The following is a 20,882-nucleotide window of genomic DNA, read 5'->3' on the forward strand; positions in this document are numbered from 1 at the left end:
ATATGAAGAATTTTTTTTTCTGTTTTTACAATTGAAATTAATTTGACTGTTATTTACAATTTTATTTTATTTTATTTTAAAACAAAAAAAATGTTATAGCACAAGAACCTTACGTTGTGCAAGACAAATATGCTCCACCTGGCGACAGCGTAATATCAAACTTTCTTCTGTATATTTTCTCAGTACTGTTGTGTCGTAATCTAAATCTTGAACTTTAACGTCAAAAAACATTTCCTCCTACTTCCATCAGCAGTGTTTATCTGTATTCTGGTATGCAGGCTGTGGAGGAAAGATGGACGCAAGGGCAGCCGCGAATAAATCTCCACGACAAGAGGGGATTTGGCCAGGCAATAAGAGCATGCACGACAAGAAGCTATGAGTTTCCAGGTTACAGTTACAGGGATAAAATGTTACAAGTTGACTGAATCAACTTGTAACATTTATAGTTCTCACAATTTAATTCTGATGCATAGACATCCTCAGAATTAAAGCTGTCTGAACATTTATTAGCACCTCTACTGATGATATTTAAAAATATATCAGAATAAATTCACAATCTATTCAGTGAAAATAATGCAGAACAAAAACTATGTTAATATCCAACCTTGAGTTTGAATTAACTACTTCAGTGAAGAAACAATTTCACCTTAGCGAATAATATTTTTTTGTCTCAACTCTTCAAAATGAAAAATAGAGAAAATCAAACAATATAACTCCCTTTACAGTTTAAGATGATATTCAATGGGGTAAAAGATATATCAATAAATAATTGTCAACTTTATCTTCTCCAAATATAAAAAAATAAATAAATAAAGTGAAACTTTGCTCGAAACATGGGCAGAACACCTACAGATCAAATAAATAAATATGTTGAGCTCACCTCTCTTGTCTTCCTGTATTGCTGTCCGTCAGCTGCTCTCGTGCCACAGGTTCCCGTTCCCGCTAGCTGCCACAACTTAGCTAGGAACTGTGTGGTTACCAGCCGCGGCCCTTAATGAGAGAGTTAAGCGAAAAAACTTTCCACAGAAGTGTGGGAAAACAACAAAACAGTTAGAGCAGCCAACGTCGGAAGTCAGTCTTTCCAATTTCACTCAAAATAATTGCTTTTTTTTTCCTTCGTTTAATTTTGTCGCCGCGCGCCTTCATCGTTTCTTAAATGATTTGTTTTCTTAATTTTGATTGGCTAATGAGACGAAGTGGTGCGTTTAAGGACAGAATGTGCCCCTGGACTTTTTTAATTAATTTATCGTGCGTGTTCTCTCTCGTTTTTAATCTAAAATTCTAAACAATATGCTGTGCCTCCATTTTTGATAACTTTGAACAATCAAGTGACTAAAGTACATGGTTAAAGTACTAAAATGAAATCGGGGTAGCAATAATGGTAGCATAATCCTTTTTTAATAATCCAGAATTTGTATTTTCTGCATATGCTTGGACGAAAACATGCAGTTGGAAGCAGACTAAGAGGAAAACAAGTCTTTAATCACATTAAAAAGCAACTAAGACGTCAACTTTTGGAGAAATAAGAAGCCCAGCAGTCCAGGGATGCTTTTATTACTCAGCTACATCATATGTTCAGGTTATTCCTTTGGACTATCTTGTATGTTTCAGGAAGACAGAGGAGAACCGGGAGACGAGGAGGGGGCAATTGGATGAGATTCCTGGGCTAAATGGTGCAGTGTCTCTTTAAGTGATGAGTGTGTTCCATACGTGTGTGCATGAGGGAAAGAAAGAAAGCAGAGTCAGCATTTGTAGAGGTTAATTTATTAGCACAAAACCCTGAAATCCGATTACTTTAGATTCATTTGAAAGATTTGAGACTCATGAGCACAAGAGCCAACAGAGGAGTTCAAACTTGCACCATTGCAATGCTGCAGGACAATGTACCCAAAACACAGCAATATATGTATGTATATATACATTGTTGAACTTTTAAGTACCAGTCTGAGAACCTTTCCTTATTGTTTTTATCTGCATTTCCTGACTCATACTGGCAAGATGGGAATCAAGCAAACGGAAATACTCCCGCATGCTCGGACCCATAAATCTATTTATCCTGAAATAAAAACAAACCTTCACGCTAGAAGTTTTTTTTTTTTTTTGCGTCACAAAAACTAAACCTCAGCGCTTGGGTCATCACTGTCTGAAGGAAATAACACAGGAGAAGATGAAAGGAAACACTGAAGCCCCAAAGGCATTGCACATCCCAACAAAAGATAAGAAAAAAAAACCTTTCCAAAACACACAACTTGACGTAAACCAGTTCAAGCACAGATTCAACCTGCCACAGAGCTGCAGTCGGACGTTCACTGCCAGAAAACGTGCAAGAGAGATTACTACTTTTAATTTGATCAGGAGGTTTCAATGGTTGATTATAGCTTCATTTTTTTAAATAATTTGTTCACATTTTGCGGATTTGGCTGCAAGAAGTCCCAGAAAAATCAGTCAGTGTACTGGGTGCTTATGGAGATAAGCTTTCCACATTCCACCTCCACCCGGATCAGTACGCGCTTGGCAGATGGGGCGGATGTGGGGGGGTTCTGTGTACTCGCGGGGTCTGGGGTCTCATCCGGTTTTGGGACGATGCTGGACTCGACTGTTGGAGGTTTCCCTCGCCGGTGTCGTTGGTCTCGCAGGTGACTTCTCTCGGGCAGGTGTTTTTCCTCTTGCGGGTGTTTCCTCTCTGGCGGGTGAACGTCTGCGTGCAAGTAAGGACTTGGATTGGTTGTTTGCATTTAGTAATCTGAGCGGAAGAGAGGTTTGAGTTTAGTGAAGCACAAAACAACAGTGAAGTTTGAGATCTGCAGAAATTAGTTACATGCATGCTGTTGTCATATTTGAAAATTGTAGCATCAGTCATTAAGATTTGATCTAAATTTAAAGGTTTTCCCTTAGGAGAAGGAAGGGTTGTCTCTTCACAAAGGACAAATTGACTTAAAAGTTTTAATTATAAAATAATTTCAATTTATGTGCTTACTATTTATATGTTTCTTATACAACTGGTGCATTTTCAAGAAAAGGTGCATTAGGGTGTTAAGACTGTGTTAGAAGGAAGTATAGCATCTAAAAATCAGAGAAATTTCTAACAATTATTTTATTGGTCACTAAAACATTCCAATTCTGCATATTTTTCATCAATTAGTTTGTGATTACAACATGCAGCAAGACAACTCTGAAATGCCACGATTTAGATTTTTCTCTAAAGATAATTTTTTGTGTCAGAATGGTAATAAAATGGCTCTCACCTGCACGTTGAAAGTTGTCCATTCTTTATGGAGATAAAGGAGAGAAGAAGACGTTAGTCAAAGTGTTCGCACACGTTCATCTTATTCACACAACCTCACTTTGTGGCGTCCGCCGACCCTTACCTCTGCTCCTCGCCCTCCAGCAGCCTGCGGTAGGTGGCGATCTCGATGTCAAGGGCCAGTTTGAGGTTCAGCAGGTTCTGGTATTCGCGGATCTGATTGGCCAACTCCTGCTTGTTTGCCTTCAAGGCCTCCTCTAGCTTCTTAATGGTATCTCTGGCCTTCGCCATGTTCTCGTCGCCATCTGTTCGTGCTGCGTCAATTTCTTTACTCAAGGACTCTTCCTTAATGGGGCAACACAACAAAGGATATCAGCAGGACGGTCGGAGTGTGTGTAAAGGGGTTACTGTCTGTCAGATTCCTACCTTTCTTTTCTGACCGTCTAATTCAGCTTTCAGCCTCTGGATTCGGCGCAAGAGGTCAGAGATATCCCTCTTTTGGTCACGGACTTCCTGCTCCTTCTGCTCTGCACTTTGGACCAAGGACTCAATCTGAAAGTTGGGAAAGGATTGTAACATTTACTTGCACTGTAAACCAGGACTGGATCTGCTTTATTTTATCCTCACCTTTCTCTGGTTCCATTGCTCCGCCTCATCCCTGGCACGAGCGGCATATGCAGCATACTGCGCCTCTGCATTCTTGACGTAGTCCTCCATGTCCAGAGACCGTTTGGCGGACTTGGGAAGGGTGACCGTTTCATTCTTAATCATCGACTGCAGCTCCTTGATCTCCTGCAAGGCGTTGAGAAGGTAAAAACAGTTGGTTTCATGACAAGTTTTCAACCTTTTTAAATGTATCTAATGTTCAGTGAGTAAGTAAGTAAATAGTTTTTCGTTACCTCATCAAAGCCATCCCTGAGGAACTCCAGTTTTCTGGTCAGGTCATCCAGATCCAGAACCTTGTTTACCAAATCCATATGTCCTTCATCTACTTTCTGTTGCACACATATAATTTAAATTGTAAGAGGGAAAGAATTCATGTAAAGATGGAAAATTTCATAACAATGAAACTTGTTTAGTGGTTTTCATTCCTCCAAAAGCAGAAAATTGTGGTATTACCTTTTTGGCAACAACAAATTCAGTCTCCAGATCAGTTCTCTTGTTCATTGCATCCTCATAGCTGCAAGCAAGAGAGGATAAAAGGTAAAGAAATAACATTGCAGGAACACAGGTACGTTGGAGTCATCCACAACTTCCTGGATGCCATCTGTGAGCTGCTTACATCTTCTTGGCATCTTCCACATCCTTCACGATGTCTTTGAGCTCAACCTTCAGATTTTCCTGGTCGTGCTTCAAGTTGTCGATCTTCTCCAGCAGATTGTTCTCTGCCTGCCTCACGATGGCATCCACGTTCCCGCTGTAGTCCTCCTGTCCCTTCAGGATATCCAGCTTCTTCTGCAGTTTCATTTTCTCATCCTCCAGTTCCTTCACCTAAAAAAGGGAAGAACAAGGGATGTTCACTGGATATAAATAAGGAAAAGTCACTGGTAGTGCTTAAGGCAAATCGTAACTTTACATTTGTTGCACTTTCAGTGTCTGCGAAGTGTCCGATATCTCATTTTTGGGTGGGAAACAGAGCCTTAAAGATTTGTGAGGAATGTCATAGCACACTATTGCTAATTTTAAGGTTCGTCTGTCTGGTTTCTTTCAATTTTCTCCTCATTTTTTCAGTTTTACATGAAATTGGGCCCATTCCACCAATTAACCACTAGATGGCGATCTTGTTAGCCATACACAATAGGAAACCTGGCAGAGTGAGTCACTTTTCATGGCCTCAGGTACTAGTTTCACTCTGTCATTATGTTTGAACTGTTAAATGTTGATGTTATTATGTTATTATTAGGTCTCATTATGTTTTTTTGTTTGTTTTTTTACATGAATGCTTAAAACTTTAAAGGAAGCTTAATTAAAATAATAATTAGGCAAATCTTTTTAAAGCCCTATATATATATATCACATTCCGTTGAGACTCGTTTCATAGATTAGAAGTACTTTTTCAAAATGACCTTTAAACTATTAAACATGATTTTCATTCGGCCGACATTACTGTAATGTTTTCGTTTTCTGATTTTCCCCCACACTCTAATCTTGGAGAACCGTCAAAATTAACAAACACGAATGCTTAAAAACGTCAGTCTGAGTGTAATTAATCTATTTAAATAAACGAATAATACAAGCTGTGTGAAAAATTAAGAGACCCCTGCGCTGAACCCATTAAAACCTCATGATTATCTCACCAAATATTGATTTCTGAACTCTTTGAGTTTAAACATTAGTATTGTTTGTCAATGAATATTAACTTGTTTTCTTTGCATTAGTTTAAGTCTGAAAGCACTGCATCTTTTTCGTTATTTTGACCATCTCTTGTTTTCTGCAAATAAATAGGCTACTACATTTTTGCTTGGAATTTCGGAGACATGTCAGTAGTTCATAGAATAAAATAGTAATGTTCATTTTACTTGTATACCTAAAAAAGTAAGATCAGAGAAACTGATCATTTTAAGTGGTCTCTTAATTTTTCCCCCCCAGCGCTGTATTTAGTAAATATCTCAGCCTATAAATTAAAATAAAAAATATATTTTTTTAAATCGTACAGACCTTGTTGATCAACTGGACGAACTTGTCGTTGAGGTCGACCAAGTTTTTCTTCTCCCCGGTTTTCAGCTTTGAGTCGAGCTTTCCGGTGGCCTCGCTCTTTTTGGGCCCCTTCCCGCTGTGGTCTACGCTCATGCTGCTGTCAGCTTTTGTTTTTAACATGGTGCTGAACCTTGGAGACTGACTGAAAAGATGAACTGAGATCCCACCTCATGTCACCTTTATAAAGGCGCATGGACCTCCGTACCTCCCCAAAATCTTTGCTAGTGTCCAATCAAAACAGAACAGGTGCCGAATTACCAGAGAAGTCAACATGAAATACTTGAATTTCAGCCCTGAACCTGTTTGTCCAAGAGTGAGGATTGGATCCATGAGGCAGAGTCCTTAAAGTGGGCGGATAAGAAGGCAGAGAGGAGCTATAAAACTCACCCCCCATCTTTTCTATCCAGGTGTAGTCTTACCCATCAGCGTTCAGTCACGTCTCTGTCATCCATCATCAGCAAACATGCCTCGCAACAGCAGCGCCAGCGTGTTCGGAGGAGCCGGGGGGAGGGGCGTCAGGGCGTCAGTGTCCAGCCTTGAGGGACTCCGCAAAGTCCTGCGCAACGAGGCCGAGACAGACTCCGCTCCGCTCACTCCCACCGCCGCTCCGGTCACCGCTTCCCAGCCCAATGGCAGTCCCGCCCCCACCTCGCTCCCAGAGGACAACAAGCAGGAGCTGCAGACCCTGAACAGCCGCCTGAAGAACTACCTGGACAGGGTGCAGCAGCTGAAGGAGGACAACGGCAAGCTGAAGGAGGAGATTGATGACATTCTGGCCAAGAGGAAGGCTCCTGAGAGCAGAGACTGGGATGAAATCCAGAAACCACAGGATGCTCTCGACAAGAAGGTGGGTTAAGGCATACATTAAATATTCTTCTCCGTCTTCTTCTTCTTCTTCTTCTTCTTCTTCTTCTTCTTCTTCTTCTTCTCATTCTTATTATATGTTTAGATCAAGGAGCTCACCATGGAAAACGCCAAGCTGTTGCTCCAGATTGACAACTCCAAGCTGGCCCTGGAGGACTTCAACAACAAGTGAGCTGAAACTCTTGTCTTATGATTGTTGCCCAGTCAGAATTTACATCCCACCCATATTGGAAGGAAAATAGATTTGTGCATTTATTTCAACTCATCTTTGCAGCATTGCATGGGGACTTATGGGTCCCTTATCCATCATCAAGTGATGGGGAAAAAAGCACCATGGGAAAAAAAAAAATAATCATGAAATATTTTTGAGTATTTACAAGGGAAGCTCATTTTGTTTCCAAGTAAGACCTTGAAAGTCCTCTAAGCCTTACGACTTCTTGGCCAGGGGCAAAGGGTGAAAAGTTTCTAGTGGCTCGTTTGACGTGTTGCACTGGTGGTGATCTTCACTAACAGGTTGAACGATGAGTCCAAGATGAAGAAGGAGTTAGAAAAAGACATAGACACCCTGAAAAGGGACATTGAGGATACCAAGCAGACCCGAGATCAGCTGCAGAATGAGCTGGAATTGGTCAAGGATGAGGTGGAACGCCTTGAGGCTGACCACAAGAAGGTAAGGCTCAGTTTGCTCGGATCTGCAGTGTTATTTTTGTTACTTGTTTAACTCTTAGCACACGGTTGTTGTAGGAGGTTGCTGAGCTTTGTGAGAAGATCAAGACCTCAGAGGTGAAGGTGGAGATCGACTCCCAGAACTCCAACCTGGCCGACATTATCAAAAACATACGGGAACATTACCAAAAGCTGGCTGACAGAAACATGAAGGAGACAGAGGATTGGTACAAGGACAAGGTCAGAAACTGGAAACTGGGCTGCTGATTTCCTCCCTCACTAGTCTGATTGTCTCACCATGTTTGTTCCTCCCATTCTAGTTTGACAACATCCAGGTGAAGGAGGCCCAGAACAACAAGGATTTGGAGTCCGGAAAGACAGAGTACAACCTTCTTCTGAAGGAGAAGAAAAGCCTGGAAATGCAGATTCAGGCTAGCCACACCACGGTTTGTAAAAACTCTCACACATGGCCATATTTTAAAAAAAAAAAGAAACCTTCATCAGATATGCAGTGAACCTGATCTTTATTGTACATCCCAAAAACAGTTGCTCTGAGTTGGTCTTTTATCATGTCGCTGCCAGCAAGGTTGGCCTTCACAGGCATTCCTGACAAGCCTGCCATTAAGCTAAAGGTGCTGGTTATCATCAGAAAAAACAACTGCATGTGTTCCTGCAAACCAACACACACAGGCTGTCTGGTTCTTCAGGCCTTTCACAATGGTTCCTAATAAATTTGGCCAAAAATAAGAAGATATGAGAAGCATGGTTTTGCAAAAATGCTAGCTTTAGTCGTTTTTATGCACTATCTGCAAAAGTAATTCCTTCTGAAGAATCTAAATCCTGTACAGTAGCTCTAACAAATCCTACCTTTCTGCTTACAGATCCAGGCTTTGAAGGACAATCTGAACAAAGTCATGGCAGAGAACAACAACCGACTGGTCCCCCTCAACAACGTCATAGTCAGCCTGCAGGCTGAGCTGAAGGATGTGAGGGCTCAGGTGGAGCAGAAGGTGGAGAGCTACAAAAAGCTGCTGTGCCTCAAAATGAAGCTGGAGAAAGAAATCCAAGACTACGACAAGCTGATGCGCATAATAGCTGATAAGGAGAGGTGAGGATGCTCATGCGCACCTTTTCTGCTTACCTTTAGCGTTTCCTTCTTCTTGTCGCTTTTAGTTGGTTTTAATGGATAAAAACTCCCATGCAACCAGAATAAAGGGTAAGCCAGTTAAATATAATACTTGGTGCATTATTTATCCTCTTCTTCCCCGACAGCATGGAGTTAAGTTTAAAGGAGGCATTACAACAAGGTAAGTTCTGGATTCGCTTCCTAAGAAAGTGCTAAAAACCCAAACAAGAAGGCAGATCTCCCAATCAACCATTAACCCTCTCACCAAAGCAGACATGAGTCAACAACTCACCAGACGGATGCTTTCGGTTCACTCTTACAATCTGATTGGCCGTCTTCCAACAGGAAAAAGCAAACAAACGCAAAAATGTGACCCTTGTTCTTCCACACGACAAGTGTAAGCAGTTTGGTTGATGCTGTGGAGAGATTGATGAACAGCAGACATGCTCTTATGTTCAAATGTAAGACGACAGGCGTAACTCGAAATGGCAGCAAAGCAATTAAAAAACAAATGCTATATTTATGGCTATAAAAGAAAAATATTCACACTTTTCACATCCGTTGTGTCTTGGGGCAAGTTGCCTGACAGTCTCTCCACTGTTTGACGCCACAGTTTACACCGGTTAGGAAGGAAGTGCTCAGTTAAACATGAATGCCTCACACCATGTTTTGTTTAACAAAAAGTTTAAGAAGTGCATTTAAAGGCTTTCAGAAGAGAACGGCGTCTTCGATGCCATTAAGGGCACTTCCACTGTTTTTAACTGTTAATACTACTAACTGCAGCAGATCGTCATCATCTTCTAAATGCGTAACCACAACCTGATTCTACTAAAAAAAACCAAAACAACAAAAAAACACTAGAAAAATGAAAAAGTGTCACCGCATTAAAACCCAAATCAAGCTCACGACAAACTAGCTTCTGATTCAGCTTTTTAGTTTTTGCAGAATTCGGATGAAGGGCAAAAGGAAGACCTGCACACGGTGTAAAATATGTCCTGTTTCTGTTCACAGAACCCCCAACTCCTAACAATCAGGATGACGAAGGGATGGATGAGGTCCTAGTGGATGACGGCCGCGTCCCCATGACCTAATCCCAAGCGTCCAACACTCAATTGGCGCCTGTGGATTCCGGTGACCTCGACAAGGAACCTGAGAAACCCAGCAGCCAGAAAAAAATCCAAAAAGAAGCAAAAAAAAGCCCAAGATAAATTCAACCTCCTCTTCTTCATCGTCCTCTTCTTCCTCTTCCTCCTCCTCATCTCCCTCCTCTGAGTCTGACAACGAAGAAAAAAATGACATACCTGAAGTTCTTGTGGAAGATTGTTGTTTTAAAAACTGTGCTCTGATCCGTTTTGTTTCTGTCACTCAGTAAAAGAAAAATGATTGGTGCTGTCAAAGTTGCATAATACGTGTGGGGGTTCTTCAAATGTGTCTTGTGTGGTGTGAGCAAAAATAAAGATGTTTTCAATGCAGAAACAGACTCTTGATTTGTGATGTCAACAATTCTTACAAGTGACCTTATAATGAGAAAGAGGAAAAGTAGTTGACATTTTCCTTATATTATCCAAATAATGTACCCTTTATGACTATCCAACTCCTTAAAAAGGCCTTCATATGCCAAGGAAGCAAAGAGTTATCCAAATAAATATGAGACATAAGCAAAGTTACATATTGTTAATTTGTGAGCAATCAAAAGTATTCACCTTTTAAGATTTTAATTTGTCACTCCTGTTTAAAATGATTAAAGCGAATCTCAGTACCAGGAGAAGACAACCTGAGTAAATACAAAAAGTAGTTTTTAAATAGTTTTGATAATTAAGCTTTCCAAATATAACCCTTCACCTCTTAAATCTCCAAACAATTGGGATTAATTTCAATTTTCAGACAGCTGAATTCAATTTCACAAGCCACACATGGTCCAGAATATTTCCAGACCAACGGATTGATAACATGAAGACGGGTAAAGATCTCAAATAGCAACACATTATCCCCAATCTGAAAATCTGACAACAAATAATAATTTAAAAAATCAAGGTCAAAATTATCAGTCTGAAAAGGCATTTCTAAGGCTTTGGTATGTCAGTGAATCTCCGTGAGAAATGAAGAAAACATAGAACAGAGGTGAACCAAAATCACTCCAAGAAAGTATCGATAACTCATCCAGGAGGTCGCAAAAGGAATCATTTGTCTTGAGTTGTTGCGTCCCATTTGAAGTCGGGAATGGGAGATTGCGACTGGAAAGTCGGAAAAATCAACTGTCAGACTTTTCAGAGGGCACCAGCGTGGGAGAAGCGCCGACTACACCCAGTTACGACTTACAAGGCAGAATTCGTATGTCAATATGGCCGATCTTCACGTCAACAGTAGTGAGCTGTGGTGGAAACGTGTTTTTAACAAGACACACTTGTAAGAGTGCGTCAAAATCCTGAAGGAGAACGTCTGAGCATTGGCAAGCTTGAGTTCTACAGCAGGACTCTGATCCACAGCAACCATCAGCAAGTCAAATTCTGGAGTTAATAACAGCAGATTGAAATTGCTCTGCGGTTATGTAAGAAACATTTCCAGTTAAAGCAAATGCTTGACAGCAGCTGTTGTTGCCAAGTGTGACTCATTCCTGGCTCTTTATTCTTAGTAAATGAAGATTGCTTGTTGTATTTACTCAGAAAACTTTTGTTCTGCTGTTAAAATTCCTTTGACAAATCTTAGTGTGAAATCTGCCAAAGAAGAAGAAATTTTACACAAAGCTGTTTATCACAAAATCTGCAATGTAAAGAAAGTATTTCTCTTATCAGGAGAATATCAAAAAAAGTAAAGTTTTCCTTCAGATGTTGGACATGAAGCAGCACTTGGGATTTCTCCATTAGCCCGCAACCGGTCTCGTTGGTAGCCAGATACGCTGGCCATTGGGTGACGCTAGCCTCCTTTACTTTCATTCCCGCATTGGATTTAAAAACGAAGACGCATACAAAGGACCTACAACTGAAGCTTGACTTAAAAATAACATGTCTGAACAAAAACAGCGTGAAAATGCGACATTCTTGATTGTTTGTGTTTCCCGTGTTTACACGCACTTGGAATGAAGTTTTTTCACATTCTGGGTGTCTGAGATTCGACGGTCTGAACGTCTACCAGATCGTTGGAGATCTTTCACAACGCAGAGGGCTTTCCTCAAGCATCTGTCCTCAAATGGCTTCCAAAGAACAAAAAGAGATCTTATCTTATAGACTTTCATAGTCAAAAACATTTAAAAAAAACCAAACATTTTCAGCGATAAGGTTACAGACCATCTTCAATTGTATGGTTTGAAGCTCCACAATACAAGATTGTGATTGGTAAGAGGTGACATTTTGTGGCTTTTATGTCGATTAGTGGCAAAACCCTGGCCAAGAGCTCAACATATGTCATGAATTACTATTAACAGCTCTCATCATAAATGTATTTATCATAACACTCTGAGGAGCTAAGTTAGATGTCTTTTGGTTGAGGCATGACATATTTGGATGATTGTTCCTTCTGGTTTGGGATATTGTGCAACTGGAAAGATTTTTAACCCTTAAATTTTTTTTTATTTTTGGGCAGTTATTATGGTTTGGTAACCATATGAAGGTATTATTAGCATCTCGGAAAGCTAAAATAATACATGAACTACGACGCCAAGTCCCAGAGGGGTAAATGAAATATCTTTAAACTGAATTGAAATAGCAAAGGAGCGAGAACACATCCCTGAGGCGCTCCTCTGCTTAGTTCAATGATTGGCACTGGAGTGCAAGTTGTAGTGTAACATTGTGTTGACAGTTATGGAGAATTTTATTGTCAGAAATCCACTGTAGCTATTTTTTATCAATGTGATTAGATTGTGCGCAGAACTTGCGCGATTGTCATTTGCGGATTAGTGGACAAGAGAAGCAAACTGTATGTGGTGGTTAGCCACCGTTTTGTTTTTCAGCCGATAATTATTCTCAACTTTGTCGTCGATTTAATCACATAAAATCCCAAGTAAAAAAACAAAACAAAACATGGGTGTGTGATGAAAGAAAACAGAAAACATTTTAGTTTAAAAGGCCTTATGACTCATAACATCAGGTTCTGTCACTTTAAGTGCGTGGACTCCGGTCAGCACCTTACCGCTCCTGTTTGTTTGCCTTTTCCGCCACGCAGATCAAGGAAAATTCCTCTACTAACGAACACAAAACGATAGTGATAAAATATTTGCGGCTCACTTCAATTAATCTGCTCTTGTTTTTGTGATTGACAGGTTTAATTGTGATTACCTTCCTCCTCGTGCCTGCGCCCGGAGCGCTGGTCTTTGGAAGTTCATTTACCACAAAAACACGACAGACGGTATTCCAACACAAAAGAAAGCTGAAATCTGCAAAAACAAAAAATAAAATAAAAAATACAGATGATTAAAGACTCATATTTCCTCATTGAAATATATGAGGAAAATGTCAGGGTAGAGAAAGAGGAGAAATGCGAACAAAAATGCAAAGATGGTGCAGCTCAAGATTGGAAAACGTTTTATGAAAAATTTAGATTCAGACCTGATACTGCAGGAAAAAAACAAGTTAGAAGATATTCTCACAGGACAAAGTAAAAAAAAATTATTCTTTTTTTTTTAAGTGTTTTATTTTTCAAATGTTGATGGTACAGATGACATGAAAGCAGAGAGGAAGTTTCAATCATCCAACATGTGGATAATGCATGGTGAAGAGAGGAGGGGGGGCAAGCAAGAGTACCAAATGGAGTAAAATATCGTATCAAAAGTTTCATTCATTTTGTTCATATATATATATTTATATAGGACTAATAATTCTCTTTAACAATGAAAAGCAAGGAATGCCCGTTTTTTTTTTTTCCATTTATCTTTATCTTTCCTTGTGTAGAGCCGACTTTATTACTCATCTGAAAACAAGAAGAAATCTTAAAAAAAAAAACTTAAAGAAAAGCTGGATGTTTTTTTGTTTTGGGTGGGAGGTGAGGCGAAGGGTGGGGGGACGTCCTGAAATCCTGTCCAATGTAGCGTTGAAGTCAGATTTGTGGCGCGGCTGAGCGTGTCCACCGGGGTTCGGCTCTCTCCAGCGACGTCTGGCCTCAGCGGGAGAAAGTCTTCCCACTAGAAAAAAATAAAAAATAAATAAAATAAATCATAATAATAACATCAGGTGAGCCAAAAAGCAGCTGCAATTTTTTTTTAGTACTTTTTCTCTGACATTTTCTCGATCGGGCGGAAGGATTTTATTAAGCTTACACATCCTTGATTGAGTCAGGACATACCAAGAAGTCGAGTCTTAACTTCTGATGCAGACAAACTTGAAAACTGTCCCTAAAAATGAAACTATTCTCTACAGAAGCTACAATGAAACCAGTTTGTTGTTCAGTAGTTTGTCACTAAAAGTTGCGGAAACGCTTTCTCCCTCCCGCCCCAAAAACTCTCATCAAAGAAAACAATTAAAACTGATAGTGACAGGAATTTCTCGGTATGCTTTAATTCTCTGCGAGCTTCCAATTAAATCAGTGACTGACGGTTTCATTTTCATTAATTGCATCTGAAAATCGCCGCACGGAATTCATGTGGAGTGCTTTCCTTGTCCTCCTTCAAAGGAGTTTATTGTTGCTGTAATCCCAGCAGACTCTGAAGCAAAACGTGGCAACAAAGATGAAAGAAAACATGGCGATCGTGTATTGAGAATAAATCTCGAAACCTCCCTGTAGATCTCACCCAAAAGAGAATAAAAATAAAAAAACAGTTGAAAAGGATTCCTACAGCTTGAGTCGTAACGCCAAAAACAACATATTTCAAATCACAGATTCACGTTTTCTTTCCCTTATCTCGTTCTTCTCTGCGCGACGGGGAACGTGAATGAAAGCTACTCACGAAATGGTCTTCATCTCCTTCTTCTCGGCGTCGGGTCGAGCGCGGTTCAGCACCTTGAGGAAGTCCGACGTCTTGGCTCTCATCCGTGTGTGAATGTAGGCCTAGAAGAAGAATAAAAAAGCAAAAAGTATGAAGATCTAGATTAGCCGTCGCGGGATTCTAAGATAACAGGATGCTTTTAGCTTGTTTCTATTGACGGTGATGAATTTCAGCAGAATGCCTTATTGTCATGCAACAAATGCTGTATTAATGCTCCTTGAGCAACGCATACCGTGAAGATGGAACAAGAGATTGGACGTTTTAAGAGCGTACCAACCCACGGCGGCCAATAAGTCTACCTTTGTTGACTCACTGCTTGAGGTAAGGGCACTTAACAACCACTTCCGTTGTCTGTTTGTGATCAGGATGTTTCCATAGAAGCTTTGAATGACATTCTCTTAAAAAAACAAGTTGGAATTACAACGTTTAAGCATAAATCAAACCCAAAACATAAACCTGTTCTGACAGGACCCTAATCTACACTTCCAGCTAAGCTTTTCATTTAACGGAAAGGCTTTGTGAGCAGTTTGTCATCTACTGCAAACCCTGATTCCAGTTAGGTATTTATTTATTTAGATAAAAATAGTGCAGGTTTGTGAGATTTATGAGCGGAGTCACCTTGGAGCACTTTATGTGGTAGTGCAGGTAGTCCCTGAAGGTGTGGATGAGGTTGATGGTGTTGTCTCTGGCATTGGCATTGGTGTGACGAGGAAACAGGACTGCAGGGACGCAAGCACAAAACACACTCAGAAGACAAATATCGATAAGGGCTGAAACGATTAATGACGATAAATCGATAATTGTCAAGTACAGACTATACAGACTTAAAAAAAAGGCCATTTGCTGAAAAGACACCATATTCATAGCAGTATTTAAGCTGAAACTTTATAAAGTGCATATACATGTTCCATTTGTTTCACCTAAAACTCAACTGGCAGTTTTTGCTTCACCTGGTTCAGATTGGTCATGTTGTTGCGTTTTAGCCAATAAAATGTTTGTCTTCTCATTTAAAAAGTAAGTTGATTTGTTTATTTGCAACTTTTAATGCATTTCTAATATTGTAAAAAGAAAAAAAAAGAAAGGATTAAGTAGTTAAAGGAAGAAAATTGTGGAACATGCCAATTTTTTTCATCCGATTAATAGATTAATCGTCAGAATAATTGATTATGACAAGTTGGAGCCCTAGTACGGACCGAAGGTGATGTATCCGATGTTGTCCCCGACGGCAGCGTCTGTGTCCTTGAGCTCCAGAGGCGGCTCCCTGTGGCTGAAGAGCACCTGGGGGGCCGTGTGGCTGGCTCTCCGACCCTCTTTAAACTCCTGCACGCAGAAACACATGTTGCTATGGATACCGAGGAAATTTTATGTCACGTTGCAACTTTGAAAGGCTCAAAAACCGGTTCAATTAAACTAACAGCATTGGTTGAGAGATATCATCCAAGTATCTTTCAAAGATTAGTTGTGAATATTGATGCTGTGGGCAGGAATGATCTCCAGTAGCAGTCAGTCTTGCAACAAAACGGCAGAGGCCTCTGAGTGAAGTCTGTGGCAGTGTGTCATGACACGCAAACAGTTCAATATCCAGCCAGTAGAGGCAGTATTTAACAGCAACATGTCCTGGATGACAACATTAGTTACTAGCCAGAACTGCTAATCCGCTTCGTTTTCTATTCTTTGGTTATGTCTGAAACTGAAGGGCCTACTTAAAGGTTAGGGTTTGTGGCAAACTGTTTTTGCATATAGGGCCTGGTTTTTAATAATTTTATAAAAAGGGCACGTTTGCGACCTGCCGCCTCGCTCACCTGCATGAAGACTTTCCCGATGATGACGTCGTCGTCGTCTTTGAACACGGTGCTGAACACGACAGTCACTCTGTCTTTCTTGGCCTCCAGGTACCTGAAGGTCCAAACACATTTAGTTTGATCTAAAAGTCAAAACGTGTCCATTTCAGCAGAGAACTGCAGCTCTGAATCAGCTTGCAGAGAGACACATCAGCTGAATAAAAAGGAACCTATCTATTTGGAGCAAACCTCTTCCTGTCTGACCTCATCAGACAAATTAAACAAAATACTTGATGCTCTTACATGGACTCGTCGTCTCTGTAGTGGACCACAGCCCTCTTCTCGCCCTCTTTGCCTTCTTCCTGGAACTTGAAGTACTTCTCGAACACCGAAGCGAAGCAGTTCCTCTTCAGCATCCCCGCCTGGTGAACGACCTCGTCTTTATTGGCCGGCAGGGCCTCAAGGTCGTAGAGCAGGGACACGTTGTAGCCTTGAAGGAAGGCACACAAAACGAACACATAATGGGATCTCCAAACTTCTCATTTCACAGATTTGGAACGAAAGAGTGTGAACGAAACATGAAAAACATTCGACACTGCAGATAAAAAAAAAAAAAAGAAGGGATTTAAGCAACTTTGAGAACTTACCAGCCTCTGGTGAAACCAGGAAATTCTCATACACCCTCTTGAGTAACTGTAAATAAATAAAAGAATGATGTTTTGTTTTTTTTGAAGTATCTCAAAAACAAAAAGACACAGAAGGAGCAAAACAACAAACAGCCTGGAGTCAATACAAAAAGTAACTTAATTCAAGTGTTTGTTCATTGGGATGATTACAGTTCACGGGCAATAAAACTTCCTTAGGAGTGCTGATTTTTAGTGGAAGGAAAAAAATAATAAGAGTCGCCTTGAGGATGCATCTGTATCAATAACTGCAATGGGTGAGGGTGAAACTTACGCAATACAGACTTAAGTTTTATCACAATATTTTATGATACTATTGTGAAAACGATAAAAGTGATAAAAAACTATTTATTACTTCTTTTTTGGTAACCGTGTGGCTGCGACTGTGTGTCACAGCAATTACAGCCCTGTGAAAAAACATTCCCATCCGTAACACTCTTCTGATCTAAACCATTAAACTTTCCATCGGAACTGCATTTAATCATATTTTCAAGTTTATTGATATTTATTGACGCCTTCTTTAAAAAAATCCCGACTACGGAGAGTTTCAGGGGTTTTTACATTAACTGGAATTTATGACGACAATAAATCAAAATTGTCATCATAAGAAATGTATAGCGATAAATGATAAACGATAACACTTCTGCTTAAAAGTAGCTTCATTATTTGAACGTTGTTATTAAGGTTGGAGCCGAACAACAGCCACGCTGTGATTTTCACAACGCCCAACACTTCTCTGATTTTCAGCAGCTTGTCAGAGGAAGGAGCTGACTTGAATAGCAACAGCAGAGAATGAGCGCCTGAACGCACCGTCTGTACTATAAAGGAGTCAAACTGGACTGGGGCTGGAGAGGAATGAACATCTAAAGGTAAAGGAAGCGGGGGAAGTCCTCTCTAATGAGAGCCTGTCTGTTTGGTATGAGCTGATGTGAACAGTATAAGTGCATACATCAGAGTGAGGTATGGCAGCAATGCAGCTTTAAAAACTACGTTTGCACGTTCCTCTTTTCTTTTCAGCTCGCCGCCAATTCAAGGAAGAGGAATCTTTCACATCAAAAGCAGGAAAGAATGTGAGAAAACCAAAAGGCTTCTTCCTCAATCGTTTCCAAGAAAATTCTCAGTATGAAAGCATCTTGAATGTGGCCTCCTTTAAACGTCCCACTAAGAAGGGGCGAAAAAGAGGGGTTCCAAAAAGCAGCCTAGCTGTGAGCGCACGCTGTCTGCAGCTCACAGTCAGTACTTCCTCACCCGGGGGTGAGTCACTAGAGCTCACTTCCTGTTTCTGCCTGGAACCACAGCAGCTGCTTTCTTCCTTACATGGCAACAGAGTGTTTGTAACTGAAGGTGCGATCAGAGCGGCAGATGACGGATCCGCTTCTTAATTCTTCCCAGTCTGCGGCCGCCGCTCCGACCCCGGACACTTTGGGTCTGGACTTCCTGCTGCTGACACACCTGTGCTGAACTAGATTTATGTGCCTGCTGATATGCTATCAGTGCAAACAGCAGAACACAATGTCAACACTTGTTGCAGTTTGGTGGTCGATTTTCAGACCAGAGGAACAATGAGTTGCACTTTTGAGTCTTTTAAGCGCAAGCTGAAAACAAGACCGATCCGTTTTTGGCACCTTAAAGCCGACTTTCAGACACTTGTGAAAGAGAAGCTACGCAAAGCTATTCCTCCAGACTGATTTTTGATGGCTGATTATTGGGGTTTACCTCGTCAGCACCATGCTCCTGCAGCTCCTTGTAGAACTTCAGGGAGATGCTGACCATCACTTTGGTCTTGTCCCCGTTGGGGTTGGAGATGTGGTACAAGACGCCATCGAAATCTGAAGCAGCGGGAGGGAGAAAACATTCATGTCTAAAGATGATAAATTAGCTATTTTCTGCTATTTAATGTATTTAATGTTTGACAGTTACTGGCAGAGTTGCACAAATATTGATCAGTAAGATTTTTCTTCCTCTCCAAAATGAAAGCGTTCAGGGCGCTAAAAGGCTTTAAAACTTGAATAAGGTCGGAGGTTTCTCACCAGCGAACGTCACATCGACGGCCTCGGGTTTGGTTCTGTCGGGACAAAACGCTGACTGTTAGCATATAAGGCATAAAACGTGATATTATGGAGACGTATGGCGTATTAAACGAGAAATAAACAAAAAAAATCTAGAAGAGGAGCAGCCGAAGAGTTGCCGTCTCATCTCTGAGAATACAGACTTGGGCTACGCAGTGCTTCTCAATTCCAGTCCTCAGGCCCCCCTGCTCTGCATGTTTTAGGTGTGCCTCTATACCAGAACAGCTGATTCAAATGACTGCGTGACCATCAAGTACTGCAGAAGCCTGTTAATCACCCATTATTCAAATCCAGGCGTGTGGCAGAAGGGAAACACCTAAAACATGCAGGCAGGGGGGGCGTGAGGACTGGAATTGAGAAACACTGGGCTACTGTGAGTTTCAGTACGTTACATTCAATTCCTAAAAGTGATTTTACACAGAGGCTATCTGACTTCAACAGCTTTGTAAAGGAAAAAATAAAGCACTAAATAACAGCTACCGATGATGTAATTTGACTGAAAAGCGAACAGTTGTGAAATATGCACTTTCCTATGACAAAATATTGAATAATTTACAATTTAAAACTGGCAAGTCAAAGACTGAAAATTCAGATTTTCTTTCTTCACTTATTCATTAAATGAATCAAAAACTAGAGAACCACTTCCACCAGTATTGATCCAAGCATGTAAATTTATCTCATTTTTTTTGCTTTTTTGTTATAGTTTATTGTTCCTTTATTCTATGTTGGAATCAAAAGAACGCAATTAAATATGTAATTAATTTTATTATTCAATCCAGTTAGTTATAGTTGAGCTAGCTCCATGAAGGTGGAAGCTGCAGGGACCTGCTGATGTAGTTTAGCTGCTGCGGAGTGACTTGACTCGGCTTGACTACAGGAATGCGGAAGCTGGGAAGAGGAGCGATGGTTCACTGACATGTAGCCACATAATGGATGCGTAGAGCCCTGTAAAAGCTCTTAATAAGGCCGTTTATGTTGCGTAAACCACAGTTTTGTGCTCAACACGCTGCTAACGAATAACACTGGGACGACTTAAGAGTGTTAGGTTGACAGAGTTTAGCCAAACACAGTTGTGGGGGTACATGTAACCCCTCTTTTGAGTTGCTTCAAAAAGCCAAACATAAACCGAAATTTTCTGCTTTGGTTTCTGTATTTATTACATATTCGTAAAATTACCCCCAAACTTTTATTTGTTCATTTTTTGTGTGTTTTCTTCCGTATTGTAATGTCTGGTCGGTGGGTTAATCTGATCAGGATTGCCATTTTTGACATAACACGGCCAGTGCAGACACACCCCAGCTTCGGGCACAGCAGCCAGCTAGACAGTTTAAGCTCCTTCAGCACATTTATAGACAATTAGTGCTGAAACATGCAATTTTGTGAGCTTTTATCGGCGGTAGTTTCTTGTTTTTATTTGTTTGCTTGGTTTTTTAAGCTGCGGTCCTCTTCAGGGAAACGCTGAAGGGGGAAGCTAGCTGCCATTAGCAGTTTTTCTCACCCGTTGGATGCGCCGTCGAACTTCAACGTCAGCGTCTCTTCTATGATGCGGTTATTAATTTCTAAGAGGATCATCGCAGCGGATGCCGGTGCTATTTGGTAGGATTAAACCGCTTTGTGTCAAATATTAGGTGAAAATGTTTTCCTCCCTTGACAGACCAGACCGCTTCCGTCGAAGCTCCCTCCGCCTGTAGCTTCCGCGTACTTCACACGCAGGACCCCGGCTGATTTGGGTGGCTTCAAATGCTGCCTGTCTTTAATTCGCCAATTCAATTCAGTCCAAAAATATTTTATTTATCCTGAAGAAAATTTCAATTCAGTTTATTTATATAATATTTATA

The 20,882-nt window shown here is 40.7% G+C and overlaps 2 protein-coding genes and 1 pseudogene across 2 annotated transcripts; 1 reads left to right on the top strand and 2 right to left on the bottom strand.

Moving 5' to 3' along the window:
* Positions 1 to 1,745: 1,745 nt before the first annotated feature.
* LOC116716061 (keratin, type II cytoskeletal 8-like) lies at positions 1,746 to 6,304 on the bottom strand. Its single transcript, XM_032556818.1, has 9 exons — positions 5,903 to 6,304; positions 4,527 to 4,735; positions 4,364 to 4,424; positions 4,144 to 4,239; positions 3,872 to 4,036; positions 3,671 to 3,796; positions 3,369 to 3,589; positions 3,246 to 3,268; positions 1,746 to 2,743 (listed from the first exon to the last, which is right to left on the bottom strand). Exons 1-9 carry the CDS (start codon positions 6,059 to 6,061, stop codon positions 2,736 to 2,738), a joined length of 1,068 nt encoding a protein of 355 aa, XP_032412709.1. The 5' UTR covers positions 6,062 to 6,304; the 3' UTR covers positions 1,746 to 2,735.
* LOC116716060 (keratin, type I cytoskeletal 18-like) lies at positions 6,213 to 10,073 on the top strand (annotated as a pseudogene).
* Positions 10,074 to 13,214: 3,141 nt separating this feature from the next.
* On the bottom strand, positions 13,215 to 20,755 carry arpc2 (actin related protein 2/3 complex, subunit 2). Its single transcript, XM_032556819.1, has 10 exons — positions 20,543 to 20,755; positions 19,006 to 19,040; positions 18,692 to 18,804; positions 16,940 to 16,985; positions 16,596 to 16,782; positions 16,314 to 16,407; positions 15,705 to 15,831; positions 15,130 to 15,230; positions 14,473 to 14,573; positions 13,215 to 13,710 (listed from the first exon to the last, which is right to left on the bottom strand). The coding sequence occupies exons 1-10, from the start codon at positions 20,614 to 20,616 to the stop codon at positions 13,689 to 13,691; spliced, it is 900 nt and encodes a 299-aa protein (XP_032412710.1). The 5' UTR covers positions 20,617 to 20,755; the 3' UTR covers positions 13,215 to 13,688.
* Positions 20,756 to 20,882: the final 127 nt, after the last annotated feature.

Source organism: Xiphophorus hellerii, chromosome 24 (assembly GCF_003331165.1).
Source record: "Xiphophorus hellerii strain 12219 chromosome 24, Xiphophorus_hellerii-4.1, whole genome shotgun sequence".
Taxonomy (NCBI): Eukaryota; Metazoa; Chordata; class Actinopteri; order Cyprinodontiformes; family Poeciliidae; genus Xiphophorus; species Xiphophorus hellerii.